This window comes from Geospiza fortis, unplaced genomic scaffold, assembly GCF_000277835.1.
Source record: "Geospiza fortis unplaced genomic scaffold, GeoFor_1.0 scaffold55, whole genome shotgun sequence".
Taxonomy (NCBI): Eukaryota; Metazoa; Chordata; class Aves; order Passeriformes; family Thraupidae; genus Geospiza; species Geospiza fortis.
In genome coordinates, this window is record NW_005054308.1 from 5,922,738 (window position 1) to 5,944,807 (window position 22,070).

General features: G+C 55.5%; 1 protein-coding gene across 4 annotated transcripts in view; it reads right to left on the minus strand.

The window, feature by feature from the left end:
- Nucleotides 1-20,568, minus strand: part of PDGFRB (platelet derived growth factor receptor beta) — a 32,337-nt gene extending 11,769 nt beyond the window's left edge. For 2 of the 4 annotated variants that reach the window (XM_031055155.1, XM_005418728.2), the window contains exons 1-13: nt 20,021-20,567; nt 6,976-7,052; nt 5,682-5,978; nt 4,972-5,241; nt 4,197-4,324; nt 3,717-3,891; nt 2,946-3,138; nt 2,634-2,749; nt 1,986-2,112; nt 1,615-1,826; nt 932-1,026; nt 541-673; nt 48-152 (exon numbers count right to left, since the gene is read on the minus strand). In XM_031055155.1, the coding sequence (XP_030911015.1) occupies nt 48-152; nt 541-673; nt 932-1,026; nt 1,615-1,826; nt 1,986-2,112; nt 2,634-2,749; nt 2,946-3,138; nt 3,717-3,891; nt 4,197-4,324; nt 4,972-5,241; nt 5,682-5,978; nt 6,976-7,024 (1,900 nt within the window). In that variant the 5' untranslated portion in view covers nt 7,025-7,052; nt 20,021-20,567. Of the gene's footprint in view, nt 1-47; nt 153-540; nt 674-931; nt 1,027-1,614; nt 1,827-1,985; nt 2,113-2,633; nt 2,750-2,945; nt 3,139-3,716; nt 3,892-4,196; nt 4,325-4,971; nt 5,242-5,681; nt 5,979-6,975; nt 7,053-20,020 lie in introns of all 4 variants that reach the window. The other 2 variants (XM_031055157.1, XM_031055156.1) reach the window with 2 other exon arrangements.
- Nucleotides 20,569-22,070: the final 1,502 nt, after the last annotated feature.

Genomic DNA, 22,070 nt, shown 5'->3' on the forward strand with positions numbered 1-22,070 from the left:
ACTGACTGGTCCTGTAGCTTTAGGGTGGGGAAAGGGGGAGAACTCACACTTGAGCATTTTGACTGCCACCTTCATGGTGGACCGGGAATGGCTCAGGCCATGGGCTGTTGCCTCCACCACACGACCAAAGGCACCGGAGCCGAGAGTGCGTCCTGCAAGGAAACAGCCAGGAGAAAAAGTTGGCAATGTTCTAGGGGAGAGGTGAGGAGAGGAGCCTGGAAAATACAGCTGCTTGTCTGAAACCACACTAGCATTGCTGCAGTCATTTTGGTGGGCGTGGACAGGGCCATGAGCTATGTGTTTGGGGCTGGGGCTGGTTTCCAGGACTGCCAGCTACAAGGTGGAATAGCCAGGAATAATATGGTGCTTAATGCCAAAGGAGGCAGCTGGTCTCCCACCATGGTCCTAGATGATCCCCCTGTTCCAGGACCACATCGTATCTCCAGGGATCTCTTGGATTCTGGGTTGGTCTCTTTTGGATTATCACCCCCAGACAGCCAGGACCTCAGGAATCCATCAGTGGGACTGCAAAGCCTTTACCTAACACCAGCTTGTCCCTGGGCACCTCCCAGGTGGAGTCATAAGGGAGCTGCATGGGATCCACATAGATGTACTCGTGCCCATCAGAGCTGACCGACTCAATCACCTTCCAGCGGATTTCATAACGAGGTTTCTGGAAAAGGGAGCAGAGGGAAAAGAGACTTCTGAGAGGCTGGGAGTCAGAGAGGGCGTGGGCGATGTGTCTGGACTTTGTTAGGGAGCCTTTGGTCCCTACAGCCATTGTCTCATTCCCCATCTACCCCAGAGATGCCAGGGGCACACAGGAGCTGATGGAGGCCCATAAATCCTGGTGAGCTGGGACATCATCAGGCCCAGACACCCTAACCCTGGGGTACCACTGTGTCAGCCTGGGAACACTCTGCTCTCTTACCTTCTGCCACAGCACAATCAGGATGATCAGGGAGATCACAGTGAGGACCAGCAAGGCCAGGATGACAGAAATGATGACCACCTTGAACGGCAAGGCTACAAAGAGAACAGGGACAGCAGTCAGCTTCCTCTACCCCTGCACGGCCCGAGCACCCAGGGAAAGGAGGGGAGAGCAGTGCAGAGAGGTCCCCACACACTCCTCCCCTGGACATTGACCCTGGGCTGTTCTCTGGGTGGGAACAGTCTCCTCCTGGGCACCTGCAGCCCCCCAGGGATGATGGGTTGTTACTGCCTTCTGCCTCAGGAGAGGTTTGGCCATGGGAAGGTGAAAAGATCTAGAGGGGCTATTTTGCTTGGGGGAGAGCTGTCAGCCATGGGCCTGGGCTGAGACCATCCTTCCTTATATTTGGGATGTTCAAGTCCGTGGCACCATCTAGTGACCTGTGGGCTAATAACAAGGCACTGGGGACCTGCTCAGGCCTCCCTGGAGAGATGACCCTGCCAGTAGTGGGAAGAGCATATCCATGGCCATTGGACATAAGGGCTCCACACTCCAACTGGAACAATCTTTTCTGTTCAACCCAAAAGAAGCTTCATTTGGGGCAGAAGCACACAGGTTTCCAGGCTGGCATCACAGAAAGGTCTATCTCCCCACTACTCCTCAAAACTTGTCTCAGCCCTCACCGTGTGGCACCAGAGTGATGTCCTGGGAGCTGGTGCCCAGGAAGTTGTGCACGGTGCACCTGAGGAGCAGGGGCTCCTGCACCCTGTGCAGCTGCAGGGTGCTGTTGACGCGGTAGAGCTGCCGCTCCGCGTGGTACGAGGTGTTGGTCTGCACGCCCATCTCGGCCGACTCGTTCCCCAGCAGCCGCGTGGGCTGGCCCTTGGTGCTGCACCTGCTCCAGAGAGGACAAAGGCACCTGAGAGCCAGCAGGGACCACGTGCCATCATGGGATGCCCAGGTGAGTGTGCCAGCAGAATGCAATTAAATAACAGCCTGTTAATCTAATAAATAAAAGTGCGGCTGTTCTCATGGCCTCCATCCCTGCACTCACCATTTGATGTCGCTGCAAGTAGACCAGCTGATCTCTGGCTGGGGCATGCCTTCAGCAGAGCATGTTACAGTCTGCTCCCCACTGCTGGCACTGCTGTTCTCCTTGAGCTCTACCACTTTAGCTGGCACTGAAACCAAAAGACAGTGATGGGAATTAATTGTCCTTCCTGACTGCAGGATGGAAGGGGAACATGATTCCTCTGGGGCATGTGAGTCTGCTGTATCCCTGCCATAGCCTAAGGATGAGGTGGGACTCATCACATCCATTGTGGTTTATTTTTGAAAGGGAACAGCAAAAAGAGTAAGGTTTGAAGGGGTTATGGAGGAGATCTGCCCCCACATAGCCTGGGGAGAGCAGGGTGAGCATGGGGGAAAGCCCAGGACATCACAGCTGTACAATCATCTCTACATCTACTACCTTGGCCAAGCTGATGGTGTCTGTGCTGCCTCCCTGTCTCCCTCGCTCTGAGGCTAAGTGCGAGATATTTCACCCAAGTGTTTTTGTTGCTCTTTCTTTAAGCAAGACCACTCTGGAGCTGCAGCCACAGGAGTAAGGACTTTGTTTTGAGGGTTTTGCAGCAAAGGATGGTGCCACCCCTTGAGGCTGCTCCCACTCTCCTCAGCCATGTGTGTGCATGCCCATGCTCACCATTTATCTGCAGGTGGAAGGAGATCTCCTGCTCATCATCCTCATTGGAAGCCCGAATGGTGTAAAATCCTCCTTCTTCCTGCTTCACCCGCACCAGCACCAGAGCTGTCTGGTACCTGGGGAGACACAGACCCAGAGTGATGGCTGTGGGAAGGTACCCGGGGACTGATAATGCTCCCACCCACCTGAGGAGTGCTCAAAATCCACTCACAGAAAGCTATTCAATCACCAAGTGTGCCCAACCAGCAGTTTGGAGATTCCTTTGTGAATTACCCCCTCTCTGCACCCTGGTGAGGAATGATGGGGCCATACCTGGTTTCTGACAGGTTCCTGCTGGTGATGGTGAACTCACTGCTGCTCTCCATGGTCAATGTCTTGTTGTTCTTCAGCCACACAATGCTGGGTTGGGGATAAGCCTCCACTTCCACCTGGATAGTGTGGCTCTTGTGGACCTCAGCATACACCGTTCTGGGCAGGTGGGTGTGGAAGTGCACAAAGCCACGCTCTGAGGCAAGAGGAAGAGGGTGGTCAGAAAAGGGAACGCCTTCCCTGGCCCTTTGGATAAACATGGATCTGGAACAAAACTCTCTGAACACCCAGAAGTGGTGGGGCAGCTCCAGATCCATCCCTCAAGACCTCAGGCTTGTGTCTGAGGGGATGTGGATGCAGAGCCAACTGGAGCAGAGGAGCTCACAGGGCAGAAGCATGTGGCTGTAACCTTGTAGAGATAATGGAGATGGGGCAGTTTCCCTCAAACTACATGAAAGAAGGGCAGATGCAGATGGAAGACAACATATCTTAACATCACTTTGGCACTGCACAGTGCAGAGGAACTCTTACCAACACCCTCAAGAGTCTTAAAGGGTCACAAAAGCCATGAAGGGAAATTTGGGATGTTTTGAAGCCAAGAAGTGGGCAGGGGTGACATGGGGTGAGGTTTGGCTCATTGTCATGGTTACTTAGAGCAGAAGTGAGGAGAGGAGAAAGCTGGAGGCTGTGAGAGAGGAGAGGGGGTCACCCTGGGACATCCTGCCTGGACGCCCACACGGTTTGGTGGCTTTGGGGCCGTGGGCAGCAACGCACCAATCACTTGGACAGTGATGTCCTTCCGGTCTGTCTTCTCATGGTAGCCCTCAGAGACATTGCAGACATAGGTCCCACTGTCCTCCAGCTCTGCATTCTGGATGATGAGGATGGAGCGGATCTCATGAGTGGATCCAGGCAGGAAGTCAGTCACTGGCTCCACAGCCTTCCCTGCCTGCAAAATGGGCACAGGAGATGTGGTATGAGGAGCCAAAGCCATGTTCTGCCACTAGGCTCACTGGAAGGGGGGAGAAAGTGGTAGAGGACCCCAGTCTGGCTGCCACAGGGCAGGGAACACACAACAGTCAGACACCCCTGAGCCAGACAGTCTTAATCCAAGCATATCCCCATCAAACCTCCCTGCGTGGCAGCAGCAGCAGCCCATAACTTCTGCCATGGGGTATCAATGAGTGATTGCCATGGCACATCTGGGTGAAGGCTGGAGCTGCTGCCCAGAGCCTGTGGGTGTGGAGCACTCACCTGCTTGCGGGGGTAATCCCAGTTGAAGTTGACCAGCTCGTTGCCACTCACGGTGCACATGACGGTGACGTTTTCCCCCTGGCGCACCATGGTCTGCACTGCACTGATGGACACGTTCACAGATGACACTGTGGGAGAGGTGGAAGAGAGGAAGGAATTATGAAGGGATAAGTGTATAGTAAAAGCAGGACCCCCGATGAAGGAAATGACTGGCATCTGACTCCATAGCTTTGGAATGCTGAACACTCGCTTTATTAAAACTATATTATATTACATTATACTATCCTATAACTATACTACATCATACTTACTTCTAACTACTACTGAAAACTTGTGACTGTCAGCCAACAGTCCCAACACCCACACGTGTATCCAATTGGTCAATGAATCAAAACACCACCACCAGAATCCAATCAAGCAATCACCTTGGGTAAACAATCTTCCAACACATTCCACATGTTCAAAAACACAGGAGCAGCAAATGAGATAAGAATTGTTTTGATCATTATTTTCTCTGCTTCTCTCCATTCAGAGGGCATGTGAATACCACATAAGTGGGCACCCAGTCCATTTACCCTGGGTGGACTGGTCCACTGGAAACTGTCTTCCCTGAGGGATGGAGCTGACTTGTAGGCAAAACCCATTCTCTAACAGAGAACTAAATACAGCCTCCAAATTGATCATCACTGAGGAGACAGCTTCGGTGTCTCCTGCCACTGGCCTGAAGAAACAGCCAGAGCAGATGCACAGGCATGCTAAGACAATGTCAGCTCACCCTGGATCCTGTAGACGTAGAAAGTATCTGAATCCACCTCCTGGTCATCCACAAATGTCCGGCAGAAATAGGTTTTATCCTCAAAGAAGCCTTTAAATCCCTGTTGTGGATCATATGTAGCTGGGATGGGGTTCTCCACCTTCTTCTCATAGAGGGTGACCTGCATCTGTGGGTTGGTCACACGGCATGGGATGACAGCCTCTGTGTAGCCTGTGATGAAGATGAAGACCTCTTCAGAGGTGACTGCAGGGAGGAAAACCAGGGAGGGATCTATGGGAGAGAGGGAACATTGGTTAGAGAATGCTGCTTGGAAGCTTAACCAGGGCTGCTTTGTGTTCCCTCAGGAATACTCCACCACAGGGCCCTGACTCCATGCTAGTGGGATGGAGTGGGGAAGGATTTCCCATCCTTTCCTTGGGAAAGCACAGCTGCATGTTGTGTGCTTGTCAAATGTCTCCTGGGAGGGTGAGAGAGACCCAGCACCACTGAGCACCACTTCTCCCCCACCACTTATCCCAGCACACTCTCCATGAGCTGGCACACCAGAGACATGTCACAGCCAGAGAGACCCATCATGAGGGCTCTCCTGCTATTGGAGAAGGGATTTGGGGATGCCATGTGCTTGGAGACAGAACAATAAGTCAAAGCTCTTTTTTTCCTGGTTACCAAACTCCATGGAAACGCACAGTCAAGGACAGGCTGTCCCTTACCTGGAACATAGATGTAGAGGGCTCTCCTCTCTGCTGGCTCTGGAGCCTGCTCAGGGCTGTAGGTGCACGTGTACTCCCCGGTGTGATGGCCTGTCATGTTCCTGAGGGTGAGATTGCTGACAAACACACCGTCCCTGTGCTCCAGCGAGGCAGTGAGGGGCTGCCCCTCCCGTTCCCAGACCAGCTCTCTGTCCCCATAGCACAGAAGGGAGAAGGTGCTGTGCAGGCTGAGGACAAGCTCGGTGTCCCTGGGTTCGATGTGCAGCCTGCGGTCCCCAGACGTCACCTCCAGCAGACCTGAGAGAGGGGTGAGACCAAACTGAATTCCTCTGAAATCCACCGAGAAGCACACCTCATGACAATGGGTTTGCTTTGTAGTGTCAGCCTTTACACTGAAAAATAACTCTCCTGGGTTTGCCTTCCCTAGTGTAATCACTGAAAAACCCACGGTCTCCTCAAAAATGTCCTGCCAGTCCAGACCGTGGTGTCTTCATTCCCTGTATCTCCTACAAGCCCTACTGGAAAGGAAATCACACATCACAGGATTCAGCAGTGTTCAATGCAGCCCATGGGCTCTCTGTGGCAATATTGGGTGGAGAACCCCCAAGGAAGATAGGAGGCAATTCCTTGTTCTTCTGGCTGCCTGTCCACACAGACAGTGTCAGACAGGACACAGATGAGGCTGAAACAATGTCAGTTTACAAGAAAGTGAAAAAGGAATGAAAGCAAAACCTTGCAGGAAATCCTTTGGAAGCAATAGAGCAGTCAAGGTCTTCCTGAATGGTTCCCCATGTCTCTCCCAGCTTCTTTGCTTCACCATCTGCCCAGATATCCCAATGGGGGTGTGACACACTCCCCTCTGGTGTCCCCACAGGTGGGCAGGACAGCTGGGGACAGTTCCAGGGACGTGCAGCAATGCTGTGAACAACCCAGGTGCAGCCAGGAGCCCTGGTGCCTTGCTGGGGGGGATTGTTGGATATTTGGGATCTGACCAAACCCCTCCTGCTGCGGGGTGTCCAGCTATTGTGGCTGGTCTCAGGTGACTGCTAAGGAAGGTCTGAGCACACATGGCACTGCTGCCTGTGGAAAGGTCTCCTCCTCCCACCATGAAGCAGGAGGGCACTCCACATCCACCCCACCACAGGCCTGAGTCAGCGCAGGGATCTGAGCAGGGACAGATGTGCCTGGAGCATGCTGTGCACCCCAGTGCCTCCCCATGGCACTGCCCCTTCCCTCCCCTCACCCCGAGGTGAGCCCCCAGGCACCACACCCCCCTGCGCAGCACAGCACTCACCAGTGAGGATGAGGAGCCAGAGACACGTCCTGAGAGTGGGGCACGGCATGCTGGGCTCTGGGCTTGGTGTCTGAGTCCTGTCAGGAGCAAAGTGACATGAGCACAGCACTCAGCAGAGGAGAGGTCCCTTGGCTGTCCTGGGCAGGGGTCCCTGCCTCACTTCTCCACCTCAGAAACTTTCCATCTCTCCAGTTTTCAGCCTTTCTCTCCTGGGGGAGTGGTGCTTCCCCCTCATGCTGGATCTGCAGTTTCTAAGGCTTCTCCCACTGGTAAACAGGGATTTTGCTGGAGGCTCCAGCAGTTGTGTCAACTTTTGCTCATCTCAGCTGGAAATGCCTCTCCCCCTTGGCAGAGCCCTGCCTTCCTCCCTTCCTCCCTTCCTCTGCTTTACCACTTGTCTTTTTTCCTTAGTTTTTCTTCCCTCAGTCACAGTGAGATAAAACTTGCTAGAAAACAGATCCCCCTCCAACCCTCCCACATTGTTTGCTCCTTCCAATGAAATAAAAGAAGCCTGGTCATGGCATTTGGTTGCTGGCTGGGGTTAAACCACAACAAACCTGAAGAAACTTCACCAAAAAATGGGTTTCTTGTATTTAACTTTTAAATACATAAATTTAACAGAATATCTATGAGGGTTTTTTTTTTGTGAGGTTTTTGTTTGTTTGTTTGTTTTTGTTTAAAATCCTTCTAATCAACATTTCTCAAGAAATGTCCTTTCTACAGAGCTTTTTCAGCCCTCCCTGGTGCAAAGCAGGAGCCAAAGGAGATGAGGCCAGAGCTCCCTAAGAGCAGGGGTGTCTCCTGTGCATTGGGGTGACAGGTACCCCTCCCCATGGTGCTGCAGGCGTGGGAAGGAAGGAGTATTTGTGAAAAGCAAAATGAACACAGCGACAAGAGGAAGAGTAAAGGAAAAGGCTTCCCTGTGCCTGGGGGAGATGAGTTCACTGGGGAGCTCGGGGATGCTCCTGCATGGAGCTGAACCTCCCAGCTCAGCCCAGACTGAGCTCCTGCCCTGCCACGGGCCCCCTCCTAAGGCAGACCCCAGGAGAAGCCCCCTGAGATGCTGGCAGTGCTCTGAGGAGCTCTTGCCAGGCTCGAGGAGGGCTAGTGGCAATCTGGACCTGCTGAGCCAGCCCCAGGCTCTTACTGAGCTCTGTCTTGGCCCTGGAGCGGCCTCCCGGCCTGCTTGATGTTAAGGAGGAAATGGTTTTTAAATGACGTGCGCCTGTCAGATGTTTTTATTATTCTCTTGCTTTGGCTCAACAGAAGTCTGATCCACCACAAATCCTTCCAGGTCTCCAGCTTATTCAGCAGCGTCCGTCTCCCTCCTCCCGAAAAAATCCCTGTAACTCTTTCTCTCTCTTCGTTTGCCAGAGGGGATAAGAGCACTTAGGGCAAGAGATGGGGGTGGGTAGGATGAAAGGACCGAGGTGAAATTCTGGCTGTAAATGAATGTGACCTCTCTGCACCCACCCTCAGAGCACCAAACTGCAGGAGAGAGAAGGACAGACAATCTAATCTCTGCCCCCCAAGGCACTGCCATGAGAACAATCACCTTCCTTTCCCCATTCTCCTTTACAGAGGTGTGTGATTCATCCATTATTCAATGTTCAAGGTCGTAAGGACAACTGGGATCCCCTCCTTCGACCCCTCCCTGCCTGCCTGCCCAAGCCAGGTTGTATTCACCACCCCAGCCCCCAGATACCTGCCTGTAAGGGGCTAAGATCCTCCCGAGCCCATGCCCAGCTTTCATCTGCCCGTGCAGCTCCCTGGCTGTCACTGCCAGTCCTGCTGCAGCCGAGCTTCCCACACAGACAGACAGCTCCCAGCCTGCAGCAGCGATCTCTGCAGGGTCACTGACGGGCAAACCCTGCCTGCCGGAGCCAGGCTCTGTGTGCTGGAGCTGGGCTGGCAGGAGTGATGGGCTAGCAGGGATGATGGGGCTGGCTAGCAGGGCTGCTGTGTGCTGCTGCTGGATTAGCAGGGGTGCTGGGCTGGCAGGGGTGATGGAGCTGGGGTAGCAGGAGTGATGGATCTGGGCTAGCAGGGGTGCTGCTGCTGGGCTGGCAGGGGTGCTGTGTGCTGGATTAGCAGGGGTGCTGGGCTAGCAGGGGTGCTGCTGCAGCGAGCTCGGAGAGCCCCGCAGCCTCCGCCTGCCGCCCCTGGCCGCCTGCGCTGCGCTCAGAGCTGGTTTTAATAAAGCTGCTGCTTTTGCAGAAAGGCATTTCTCTTGGAGATGCTTCCCAAGCAGAGTGGGAGGGTGGCAACGTCTCGCAGAGAGCGGTGACCTCTCCCTTTGTGCGCTCTGGCCGGGGCAGAGGCATGCTCAGAGCCGCTGGCTGGGCTCGGTGCTGCGGGAGGAGAGGGACACGGCTGTCCCTCCCTGGCACGGGGACACGTGTGCTTGCACATGTGGGTGAGCACAGGCGTCTCACAAGGGATGCAAATGCACCCAGCTCACTGCCAGCTCTGAAAGCACTTGTTTCTCTCCTCAGCCCCAGCTTTTGTTCTTAGCAGGAACTGTGAGTGCCACAAAGAGTGCCAGACGAGGAGGAGCAATCCCACTCAGTGATACAGAAGCAGACATCCAGACATTATCCCACCCAGGGACACAAACACAGGCACCTACAGGATGCTCAGTGGCCTTGGGTGATCTCCTCTCACCCCTGTGGATTAGCAGGGCGCCACAGACCCTTCAGACCTTCCCACAAACCAGGACCTGAGCATTTTCAAGCCACGGGATCCTTTGCCTTCACCCATCCAGGCACAATCACGGAGGCCAGGGAGCTCGTGCAGCAATGCCAGGTCCAGCACCTTCACTCAGCCCTGCAGCTCCATGGCAGCCTCCCACCCTGCAGAGCCACCAAGGTGCTGTCCCAGCTCTCCATCCCCATCATCACAGAGCTCCCTCTCTGCCAGCACTGGTACAGACCTTCCCTCTGCCCCTCTCCAGCTCCTCCATGTGAAGGCAAACCAGTCCTAGCCAGGCAGGGAAAGGAGCCTTTCTCTTGAGCCACGCTGTTTATTATTCTAAAGGAGGAATTTGGCTGGGAGAGGAGACAGAAGGTCGGCTGGCTGGCGGGGCTGGCTGGGGGACACAGCCCCACACCACACGCAGCCCCACATGCCTCTGGGGGGGCTGTGCTCCCCAGGGGCTCAGCTCCACGAGGGCTCAGGTCCTGGGGCCACACTGGGGCATGGCCAAGTGCCATGGGGGAGGCTGGTCCCAGCAGCTGGCACGTCCCTGCTCGCCCCCAGTGAGGCCAGAGCTGGGCACTGCTGGACTGAGAGTGTCTGGGAGGGTCTGGAGTCCAAACAAGACACAGATACAGGCAACTGTCCCTGCCTGGTGACACAGACACTGCCTGTCCTTATCTCCCCTCTGTAATCACAGCAGCCTGGCAGAGCAGAGCGGAGTTTGCAGCAGAGATGAGGAGAGCTGAGCCAAGCCTGGGGCCGCTGGCTTTCCCAGCTGGCAAAGCAGTGTCCCAGGGCTGGCTGAGGTCAGGCACTGCTGGAATCCTGTGTGAGCATCTCTAGCCTTGTGCTCTTGCAGGGGGGATGGAATAAAAGGGGTCACCCCAACATGCCAGAGCAGCACTGGTCACAGGCCATCAGAGCCCTGTGATCCCACAGACAGGACACGGGTGACAGGGCCAGAGCAGAGGTCAAGCAGCACGGCCAGGGCCATGGCCACACCACACCAGGACCAGATTCAAGTCTCATGATTCCCCATCCCATGACTGCACAGCTTTCCCAGAGCAGCCTGCTCCCGTTTCTCCTGCATCCCAGATCTGATGACAGCTGAACTTTCTCCTCCGCCTCCTCTCTCAGTCCCTCGCTCGGCTCAGGGCTGGGGCTGATGCTCTGTGGCTGATGAACTGGGACAGGAATTTCTGCAGCAGGAGCAGGGCAACGCCCAGGAGTTTGGATACAAGGATTGCTGCATCCAGCCTCTGCTGGGGATGGTACCACCTGAATTTAGGGAGCCACCTCTACTTCTCCTTGCACCTCAGAGTGCCTTGCTAAGCAGCTCAAGCACCACCAGACCTTACTGATTCATTAGTGCTCCCCCACTCCAGACCTCTCTCTTGCTTAAGAATGCTAGTAAGCCTAAAATGCCTTTGCTAATGCCCAAAATATGCTGTGTGGGTTCAGTCTTCACTATTCTTGGGTAACAAGGCAAGAATTTCCTCTGACTTTGCTCTGTGTGCCCTGCCATACTCTGAGCCCCCTTCTCTCTGCAGTTGCTCCCTGAGTGTCTCCCAGCACCCTGGCAGAACACACACGGCAGCCACTGCTGGCCCTGCATGGCACTGCCCATCCCCAAGCACGGATCATGGGGGACAGGGCCATTTCCAGCCCGGTAAATATCATAAACCATGGGAGAGGATGGGTTAGGAACACCAAAGATGTCCTCCCAGCCCACCTAGACCATGTTTCTTGCCTCTCCACAGCCAGTGTCCTGTGCAGAACCAGTGTGTGTGGGTGGGGGGTCCCACAAGCACCCCCAGAGCTGTGGGAGCTGAGAACCAGCCTGCAGAGCTGGTGCACAGGGAAAGGGATGGCTCAGCATGCTGGGGAGAGGGAGAGCAGCCACAGCCACCCTGAGAGGCACCTTGGCAGGAGCTCTGCTCCCTACAGACCATTAGTCACCAGTCAGGGAATGCATTGTTTGCTGGAAATCAGAGTGCACAGCCCCCCTCAGCAAATTCTGGTTTTTTATTTCCAGGGGGAATTCCTGCATCCATTGCCCATACTGCTCTTCCCTCTGGCCATGCTCTCCTTGCCCTCACTGCTGCTCCTGTGGTGCTGGGCAGAGGTGCTGGATGCTGGCCCTGCCCATGAGGACATCTTGTCTGACTGGGAGGGAGCTCTCACACAGCTGCCAATCCTTTCCCTTCCTCTGGATTTCTATTTCTAGCCCCTTTTCTTGCAGGGCTGTGCTTCCAGGCACTCCCACAATGCTTGATGGCCCCGCTGTCCTGCCAAGCAGGCAAGGGACATCTGGTGCAAATTAGCGGGAAGTCAAATATACTTTATTTCTTCTCTGTCTAATCACATCTGAGTCATTAAGTGAGATCATGGGTGCCCATATGCAATAAAAAATTCCCTCTATGGATCTTCATGATCAATACCACTCACAGCCAGGGAGCAAAGGCATCCCTGGCAGGAGGAGGGGAGCCACCATGGACACCATCCCCCGCTTTTGAAGGCAAAAAGCTCCCCGAGCAAAGGCTGATGACCCCTGAAACCCAAACCTTGCTTGTCCGGCAGTGAAACTCCTTGGCTTGTCCTGTTTTCCTCTGCCACCCTCCCTCTGGCCTCTGGAACTGCTTCTTTCCCACCCTTTAATCTAAATAAAACTGAGTGGTTGTTGGTTTTTTTTTCCCTTGGCTGGAGTTGTCCGGAGTTGCAACATCTCTCCTCTGGGGTCCCTTGGCTCCCATGACACCATGTTTACTCACAGGCCAGATTATCATCACAGAGCCCTTTTTCTTTTTCCCAGCAAAAGGCTGGAATTAGGCAGGGCACACACATGGAGAGCTTGTCATCCCAAGGCCCATAAATGGCTGCTGATAAAATGCAGGGGTAGGAAATCTGAAACCAGACTGAGGAGCAGCAGGGCCGGGGAGTCCCTGCATCCCACAGGCCATCCCTGCCCCAGGATGCCCCAGGGGGCAAACCCTCCTCACCTGGCCACCTGCCAGTGCCAAGGGGCCCCAGAGCTTTCCCCAGACACTGTGAGACCAGTGCTGAGAGCCTGGGTACCTGCTGGCAGTGTGCTGGTTCTGGGCGTGTTTCAGGCTGGGAGAGGTGAAGTTTTGCAAGCACAGGCAATGTCATTAATGCCAGAACCCTCTGAGTGGTTTTGTGAGAGCTCCTTGGCTGTGAAGATGCGATTAAAGCCACAGCCTTGGTAGGGACTGAGCCCTCTAGGAGACAGGAGAAGCACGGGCAGATGCCACCTCTGGGGATGAGCTGAGGGACAAGCCCAGGGACACTGTGCCCACAGGAGGGGTCGGCTCTCCTGCTCACCTCTGCATCAGGGAGCAGATCTGACATGACCAAAGCCCCTGCCCAGGACCCCAGATTCAGGCCCCCAGCCTCAGTGGCATCTGCAGAACGTGGCTGTGTGGTCATGAGGGTCCTGCAGCAGATGCCAGCACATGAGGTGGCACACTCAGCCTCCTCCAGGGCACCCTGACACAGGCTTTGACAGAAAGCTGAAAACGAGGACTGTGACCCTGAAGCAGGGGAGGGAGACTGCCAGGGGGGATGACAAGTCCACATTGAGCCCCAGCAGTGTGATTCAGCTGCCCTGGGTTCAGCCACATGAGGAATGGGGTGGGGAGCCCCATGGAGCCCTGTCTGACCTCTCTGAGTGAGGAGGGACCACAATTTCCACCCACAGAACGCAGCAAATCTCCAGCCACGGGCTCTCCACAGCACTGTGAGGAGCCAGCACAGAGGGACGTGGGACCGGGGCGAGCCCTGCACTCTCACCCATATCCCCTTCTCTCTCCCCCTCTGTTTTAAACCCATGGGAGACAGAGGAAACGAGTGACCCATTTAGTGCAAGTTCAGAATAAAAAGAAACATCTGTTTGGAGAGGTGCCAGTGTTATAAATAATCCCCCAGCCCCAGTGATGGTATCCGTGGCCCTTTCGGCTGCGCATGCTCCCCTGCTTCCGCTGTCAGAGGAAAGGCCAGACCCCGTGGGCTGCTCCCCAGAGCCTGCAAGCCTGGCCTGGACTGTGGGAAAGCCCTGGGTGAGGACCAGGCTTCACCTGGGCCTGGGCAAGGAGGGAGGAGGTGCCCCTGCCACGCGCCAGGCAATGCCCAGCTGTCCCTTGCTGCATCCCCTGCTTCTCACCCAGCCCAAATCCTGCCCACCTCGGTCTCCCTGGGGCTGACAATGTGTGCCAGGGCCATGGGGGTGCTGGGACTGGCTCGTGGTGGGGCTGGCACTGCTCTGGGTGCTGCTGGAGGCTGGGCAGTGTTTTGGAGCACAGCCCTAAGTCTGGCATTGTGCATGTCTGGGGATGCTCTCGGGTGTGGGGAGCAGCCCTGTGCAGACTCAGGGCTCACCCCTTGTCGTGCAATGATCCCCCAGAGAGGTACAAATGTGCCCCTTGGGAGCATTTCAGTTCTTCCCAGTGCTCTTTTCCAATAAGATGCTTTAAATTACTCAACACAGCCCAGCCAGGGCCATCCATGACAGTCCCATAATTTCTCTATTACCCGTGGCAGCAAAGACATTTTTGGGAGAACATACCACGCTGCTTCACAAGCATGTGAGCAATGTCAATTATGAACATTGCTGCAGGGACCCAAACCAAGACCCACACATCTCCCTGCCTCCCCCTGGCCACTCCAACTGGACAGCAAAGCCTTGGGGCTGGCTGAGTGACTCAGCTCTCCTATCCCTCCACCCCCAAACTGGCACATTTAGGGGTCCCAGCTCCTGGGCATGTCAGACTGGATGGGGGTTGTTTGCCTTGAGCAGAGTCCATCAGCTTACCTGCTGTTTCTCCCCACCAGAGTAGAGAATGAGGGAAGCAGGGGACAGGGAACCAAGATCAGGGATTATCTTGGCTTCTCATCCCTTGTCTTGGCATCCCCAGGGATTTCCCCACTCTTGCTCCATGGGTGCCAGAAAGCCCTGTTTGCCTTCCCATGGCGATTCAAGGGAAGCTCCCTGCTGGTGTCTGCACAGGGAGGAGAGCAGTCCCCAGCCTGTCAGCACCTCCATCACCTGCTCACAGCCACTGACCCAGGCTGGCTGCTCTGGTGGGGCCAGGGCTGGAGCCAAAGGTCCCAGCTGGCTCTAATTAACCCCTAATAAGCTGTGAGGGGAGGGCAACGGAGGCAGGATGAAAAAAAGAACCATCCTAAGTCCCAGTTAGATGTAGGGGCTTTGCAAAGCCCCAGGAGCAGGCAGTCTTGTGGTTTTACCAATCCAACACCCCAGCAAAGGCTGAGCAACCTGATCCTCTTGTGAGCATTTCCCTGAGATCTGCCAAGGAGGAGGAGATAATCTCCGTGGCTGCATCAGCTCCTCCAGCTGCCTCCCAGGGACCCAAGCTAAATTGCTTTGTTCTGGGGTTTTAGGCTCTCGTGGCTGGGATTAGGCACTCACCATGTCTGTGGTCAGGGCACCCTGCGCCTGTCTGCAGGAACTGCAGAGGAGCCTGGCACTGTGGCCAGGGTGGGAAAGGATGGAGCCAGAGCTGGGTGTGAAGGGCAGAGGCTGCTTTCAGAGGGGTTTTTTGTCTGGCCCTGTTCTGGATTTCTGAGAGGGAGCAAAATGCAACTTCTGGTTCAGCTCTTGGTGCTGTGAGCTGATCCTGCCCCCTCCTGCATAGGCTCATGTGTGGAGCAGGAAGATCAGGATGGTGGCACCTGGCACCAGGACTGCAGAGATGGATAATCCCCTCCTGCACGCTCTGCCCAGGCAGGGTAAGCCATTCCTGCCAACCTGCAGACAGGGTTCTTTATAACTTCTCCTCTCAGTCACAAATCAGAAATCAGCTCCCCTCTGCACCCATGCTCTGCAAACAGCCCCTACCCCCAAAACCTGACAGAACCTCCGGAGGAGAGGCTGAGGCAGGACTTGGCACCACCAGCTGCCAGCAACCCCTGCCCTCCCCCTGAGTGCAGCTTTTAAATGGGCACTGAGTGCTGTTCCTGAATCAGACCATATTCTCCCAAACAGCTCCCAGGCTGGAGAAGGAAACTTGGCACAGCCTGTGGGCAGAGAGGAGGGGACCCCTCTCGTGGTGCCTGCAGCGCCCAGCCCCGAGCAAAGCAGTGTTTCTGTTCTGCCACCATTGCTTGGCAAAGGCTGAAACCAAGGTGACTTCCAGTTTGGAAGAGGAGAATGAGCTTGCAGAGCACAGGCCTTGAAATGGTGCATTTTCTGCTGGCACTGGTTCAGACAAACCCACAAGCAAACATATTTTTTTGTATAAATACGACAGTGTGTCTCGCCAGTTAAAGCAATTCAAACATGAATGTAGCAATTTAATTGGTGCCAATTGCTGGCTCTTGGTAGCATTAAGATTTCAGTCACAGCCTCTCTCACATGGGAGCTGGGCCGGAAGGGGAAAGGCAGAGGGGCTGGCAGGATGGGGCTGAGGAGCAGCACTGGCCATCTCCTGCTGCTTCAGGAGCATCCCCCCTGTGCTGCCCAACCAGTCCCCTTCCACAGCAGGGAGAAGGTGCTGGAGAAGGTGCTCCATCTGTTTCCTGGTGCATTTCCAGGGTTTAGCAATGAGTGCAGTGCCCTGATACATCCCTGCATTCTCCAACCCCTCCCTGCCCCAGCTCTTGCACCCCACAGCTTCCCACCAGCTCCATCACACCCTGGCTCTTACTGAGCCCCAGGAAGAGTGCAGGATGGGTGTCAGTCAATTCCTGGATGGATAAGCAGGTGTCCCTGCAGGCATGGCCTGGAGAGGATGAGTCCATCCATGGGTGCAGGACAAACACCACACACTGCCCTGCCCTGGCTCTGCTGGCACCAGCCTTTCTGTGGGAATTCTGTGAGCTCCCAGTTCCCTGCACAGGCTCCACACACCATGGTCCCCTTGTTCTGCAGGTTCTGGTTGCCAAGGAAGGTTGCACACACAGACCAGGGTATGCCACGGCCTGGTGTGCACCCAGGGATGCTGGAAAAGCAGGGTGTGAGGGGCATCCATCACTGCACAGCTCCTGTGACCACACTGGGGGACACTGGGCCTGTGGGACCCCCTTGCTCAGCACATGAGCCGTGCCAGCATCCCTCTGTGCTCCCCAGCATGTGTCCCTGTCACAGCTGGGGCTGCTCTGTGCTCCCCGTGGTGCTGGAACGTGCTGCCCTTCCAGGAGGAGGTGTCTGAGTGGCAGCAGAACAGGACAGAGGTGAGCTTAGCTTGGGAACCCTAATTAGGCAATGGGGGAGAGGAGGAGGAGGGGGAGCACGACCCCTAAACCCAGCCTCGTTGTGTCCAATTTGCCTGGCGGAGCGGAAGGAGCCTCCTGGAGCTGCTCCAGCCCCTCAGGAAACAATGCCCAGCCTGTACCCTCCCCCTGCAGCTCCTCTCCAGGGGATTTCTTTCCCTTGGTTAAAGTACAAACAAACAAACTCCACGAAGGGTTCAGCTCCAATCCTGCCTTGCAGGGATAGGACAGAGCCAGCCAAGCCCACATGGTCCCAGCTCCTTCCAGCTCTGGGTCAAAGGCAGCCCCAGCTGCCAGGGCTCCCCCGGGGCTCAGCATGGCCCCTCTGCTCCCTGAACTGTGCCACTCCATCCCAGGAAGGGGCTTTGCTGGGGCCTGACACTGTGGATAGCAATGCCATCCTATCCCACTTCCCATCACACACTGTGGATAGCACTGCAATCCCATCCCACTTCCCATCACACACCGAGGCCAAAGGAACCTTGAGGACCAGGCAGAGAAGACCCTGCCTGGAGCCTCTGGCAGCAGCTGGACATTTGGCCAAAGCCATGTCCAGCCACCATGGTCTCTTTTTGAATGGCATCACTCCCACAGCTGGAGAGCATTTCTCAATCTCAGCGTTCCTCTGGTGCTCACTGAGACAATCCTGTCTTGCTCTGCCCCTGCAGACAGGCTCAGTGCTCTCCTCTCCCTGAGGGTGTTGTTCTGAATGCCTTGGAAATCCTGTCACAGACCCATCAAAATTGAGGCTAAAGAAATCATGGGGTCATTGTCCTGTTGCTGTGCCCATTCTTCCCAGACAGAGCTTTCCCTGACGTGTGCTTTGAGACTTGTGAGGCTGAAGGAACTCAGCCCTCTGTCTTTAAGCCTACAGATATTTCCCCTAAAAGCTCTTTTCTCTCTGTGATGACTTTTCCTGTGCATGAAGACATGGTGTCACCTTCCCACAACACCCAAGGAGCCACATCAACCCCTCTCCCAGTCCTTTGCAGCTTCTTCTGGACTTCTCATCATCCTCACTGCTGTCCCTGAGCCCATCCACTCCATGTCTATCCCTGCTGAAGCACCTGGAGCTGGGGAGGAGCTGCTCCCTCCACCCTGCCTCTCTGAGCTGCCTCCAGCCATGCATCTGCTAGCACATCCCTAAGCAAGAGCTTGAGTTTCCTGGCACCCTGCTGCAGTCTGGTTTGTGTCCCCTACAGCCACTCTGGTTGGTTCTGGGCTCTGCTGGAGCTCCTGGGATCCTCCCACAGTGCCATGCACACCCAGCTTGGTGCCACCCCATGGTGAGGACATGTGCTCAGCCATCTCCCAGGTGGTTCATGCAGGGATTGCACAGGACCAAGCCCAGGCCCGAGCCCTGCAGCACACCCAGGACTGGACAATGCCCAGGACTGGACAATAAGCCATGGCTAACTTCTCCCAGCCTGCAGAACTGCAGCTGGCCCTGCTTGCTGCACACTGACCATGGCACCCCACACTGCCAGTCCTGGGCAGGGATGCAGGAGGTGATCCAGGGACAGGGAGTTGGGTGGCTGTTGTCTCCTGGCGTGCTCTCCCTCCATGGTCCTGAGCTGGAGGAAGGGACAGCAGCTGTAGGAAGAGAGAGGAGCCCTGTGCACGCTGCAGTTGGGTTGCTGTGACTTGGTGCTTGCCCAAAGCACTGATCCCTCCTGATGCACTGACTGATTCAGCGGTGTTTCCTGGGCTCAGGGACATTGAGGGCTGGTGGCTGCCACAGCAGCCAGAGCACACCCAAGCTTGGGTGACATCCCTGTCAAGAGGGACTCCAAGCCTCATGTCAGGGCTGCCAACCATGGCAGCTGCCTGGCAGCTCCCCCTCCAAGCCAGCCTGGCCTGTGTCCTCTGCCAGGCAGAGCCACGTCCTTGACACCGTATAACAGTGAGCACATGAAACTCACTCCTTTCCCAAGAGTGTGGGACGCACAAGCATCTTGTTCTGCAGGGTGCTGAGGGGAAAATGACCTCCCAGCCACCCCTCAATGGCCCCTGGGAACCACTGGGTCTCAACATTGCTAATCCTTGCCATCAATGGGAGGCCTTCCGAAAAGATTTGGGAATGTGAGACCTCTGCCAGCACAGGGTTTGCACACCAGACCAACTACTTTAAGCTATTTGCCCATGCTTTACAATAAACCCCACTTGCTCTGGGACCAGGATGGTGAAGCACAACATCCCTCTCCACCACAAATCCTGTTTTGAATGACTCCCAGTTGGCAGGTGAGTGCAGGAGCTGGATACTCCGAGCCCACTGTGAGCACCAAAGCCCTGCAGGTCATGTTCACCCCTGTCCCTGGGCTGTCAGAGCTTCACTCCAGGTCAGCTCTGTCCTTTTGGAGGCCCTCAGCTCTTGTGCTTTCAGGACAGCAGAATAGTTGCCCATATCCCTGCCTAGTAGGGTTTTACCAAGCTCTGCCCTCTCCAGTGCCCAGCACTCGCAGGCACAGACCCTGGGCAGGGCTGGCAGATGTCCCTCTCCATGGCCCACAGGCATGGGAGCCCTGCCATGGCCCAGACAGAGGTGACAGGGTCCTTGGAGCAGCCTGCAGTTAGGGATGGCCATGGGTGTGTGTGGACAGGCTGGCAGTGGGGTGACACTGCTCTGCACTCACACTGAAGGATCTCTCACTGGCATGGTGAGCAGCCTCTTCCCCATGCACCCTCCAGCCCTCCCACCAACCAGGACGAGCCCCTGATCCAGGGAGAAGCAGAGATCACCTGGGCCCTCCTCCTGCTGCAGTGGGGTCCCAGCTCCCTGTCCTACAGCCACAGCATCCCCCTGCTCCTCTCAGCTGTCCCCATCCAGGACCCAGTGAGAGTTAATGCCATGTTCTTTCCCATGGGATGCCACAGAATTCAGCTGCTTCTCACCACACACCATGCACACTTGGTGGGTGTTTCGGGCTGCCAGCCCCTTGGAGGGGAGCAAAGCCCCTTCCAGAGCAGCCGGGCTGGCTCAGGGACAGGAGGACAGGCTCCTTCGGGGCTGTAGCAGCTCCAACACGGCGTTTCCCACCTGGAGAGGCCGAGCTGGGCAGGAGGGCGAGTCAGCCCCCGGCGGGGTGACACGGGAGCTTACCTTGAGCAGGGTCCCTCCAGCCGAGCGCCGCACGTCCCAGGGGAAGGCTCCAAAATTCCTCCCGCTCCTCCTCGGAACTCCCTCTCTGCTGCCTGCTGAGGCTGTCCCTGCCCTCCCAGCCTGCCCCAGCTGGCAAGGCTTTTCCACTTAAAGGCGAAAGCAAGGGAAAGAAAGAAATGAAGTGGAAGGGAGGAGGGGAAAAAATAAAATAAAATAAAATCGAAAGGAGAGGCAAGGCTGTGCCAAGGCTGGGCTGCAGCCAAGCCCCTGCTCTGCTGCTCTAGTGCATCTCGCAGTGCCCTGAGCAGCCCCCAGCCCAGCTGGGAGGGGGTTCTGCCTGCTCGGAGCCGGGGCCGAGGGATGTGCACGCGTGTGTGCGTGCGTGTATAAATAAAAGAGACCTCGGGAGGAGGAGAAGGGGGGAGGCAGCTTCGCCAATGAGGAGCGGAGCTCCTCCGACTTCCTCCCTCCACCCTCTGTGGGGACCCTTGCAGAGCACAGCTTGCGATTAACGCCCGGCGGACGAGGGTGATGGGTGAAAAGAAAAACTTTAAAAGGAGGAGAAGCCAAAGTGGCTGCAAGGAGAGGGGAGCTCTGCTGCGGGCTGAGATTAGGGCGAGCGCGGAGGGCCCGGCTCACAGGGAACAAAAGGAGCCCGGACCAGCCCGGCTATCGCCTCCTTAAACCGCAGGGAAGGAGCTGCTGTCTCCCTGTGTCTGCTTTCAATTCTGGCCTTTTCCCCTGTTTTCTTTTTCTTTTATTTTCTTTCTCTTTTTTTCCCTCAAGTCCCCCTTCCCGTTTTCTTTTTTTCTTTTTTTTTCCCCTTTCTCAGGATATGAGGGGATGTTTAGAAAATCCACTGCCCACGCCAGCAGCTGACTCATGTTTTTATTAAAAAAGGCCTGCAGTGAACTGACTCCGTGTGCTCCCCCAGATGCCTCCCTGTGCTGGGCTCTGCTGGCCCTGCAGCTCCTGGCCCCTGACCCTGACTGGCCACTGCCCCTTGGGGACCACCAATGCACCCTTGCAACTCTTCTTCTTTTTGGAAAGGGGGATAAAAGGCCTTCTGCAACTGGGATGCTGCAGCAGAGGGTCGATTTGGCTGGGGAGTTGGGGCTGCTGAGGGCACAGAGCTGGAGAGGTGGCATCATCTCAGATGTCCTACATCCCTACTGCCCCGGGGGGATGGAATCCAGGTGATGAACCAGCTATAAATCCTCCCAGTATCTTAACGAATTTAAATCAACTTTCTGAGAAACTTTCAGCAGGCAGAACATTATCATGTGTCCAGAGGGGATTTTTTTTCAATTTGTTTTAGCACTGTAACAAGGGACAGGATGAAAACTGCCTTTTGATCCATCAGTTCTTGCCACTGTTTTCATCTTTTGGATGCTAAAGGGTGGTCAGGCATTGTTACAGGCTGCAAAGGAAAGTGGGGGAATCACCATCCCTGGAACTGTTAAAAAAAAAAATGTGGCATTGGGGGCATGGCCTAGTGGTGAAGATGGCAGTGGTGGGTTGGACTCAATGATCTTACAGATCTTTTTTAACCTTAACCATTCTGTGTTTCTCTCTGATCCAAACAAGAAATAGTGCAAAACTGCACTGCTATCCTGAAAAGATACCTGTCCATCTTTCTTTAATTTTCCTTTCTAAGAATTAAAAAGCCCTCCCCATAATGCCAACACTGCTGAAATCTGTGTTTCTGCTTTTTTTGCAAGGCAGACTCATCCCCTCCTGCCAAGCTAGTAAATGCCTACACAATGGCCACAGGGAATGATTCCCTGGCTGGACCAGCCCAAGAGATTTGCTGCTTATCTGACATTATCTCCATGTTTTCTTTGTATCTATGGAAAACCAAAGGGGAGGTGTTTATTCTGTGCAGCTGTGGAGGCTGAGGAGAGCCAGGCTGCAGCACCCAGGTTATCCCTGTGTGCCACTCATGGCATGGGGCAGGTGTGCCAGCTCCGTGCCTGGCAGCAGGACAGCTCCAGGAGGGATGCAGCCCTGGCTTGGATGGATTTCCCCAGCTCCAGGCCTGGTGGTGGCC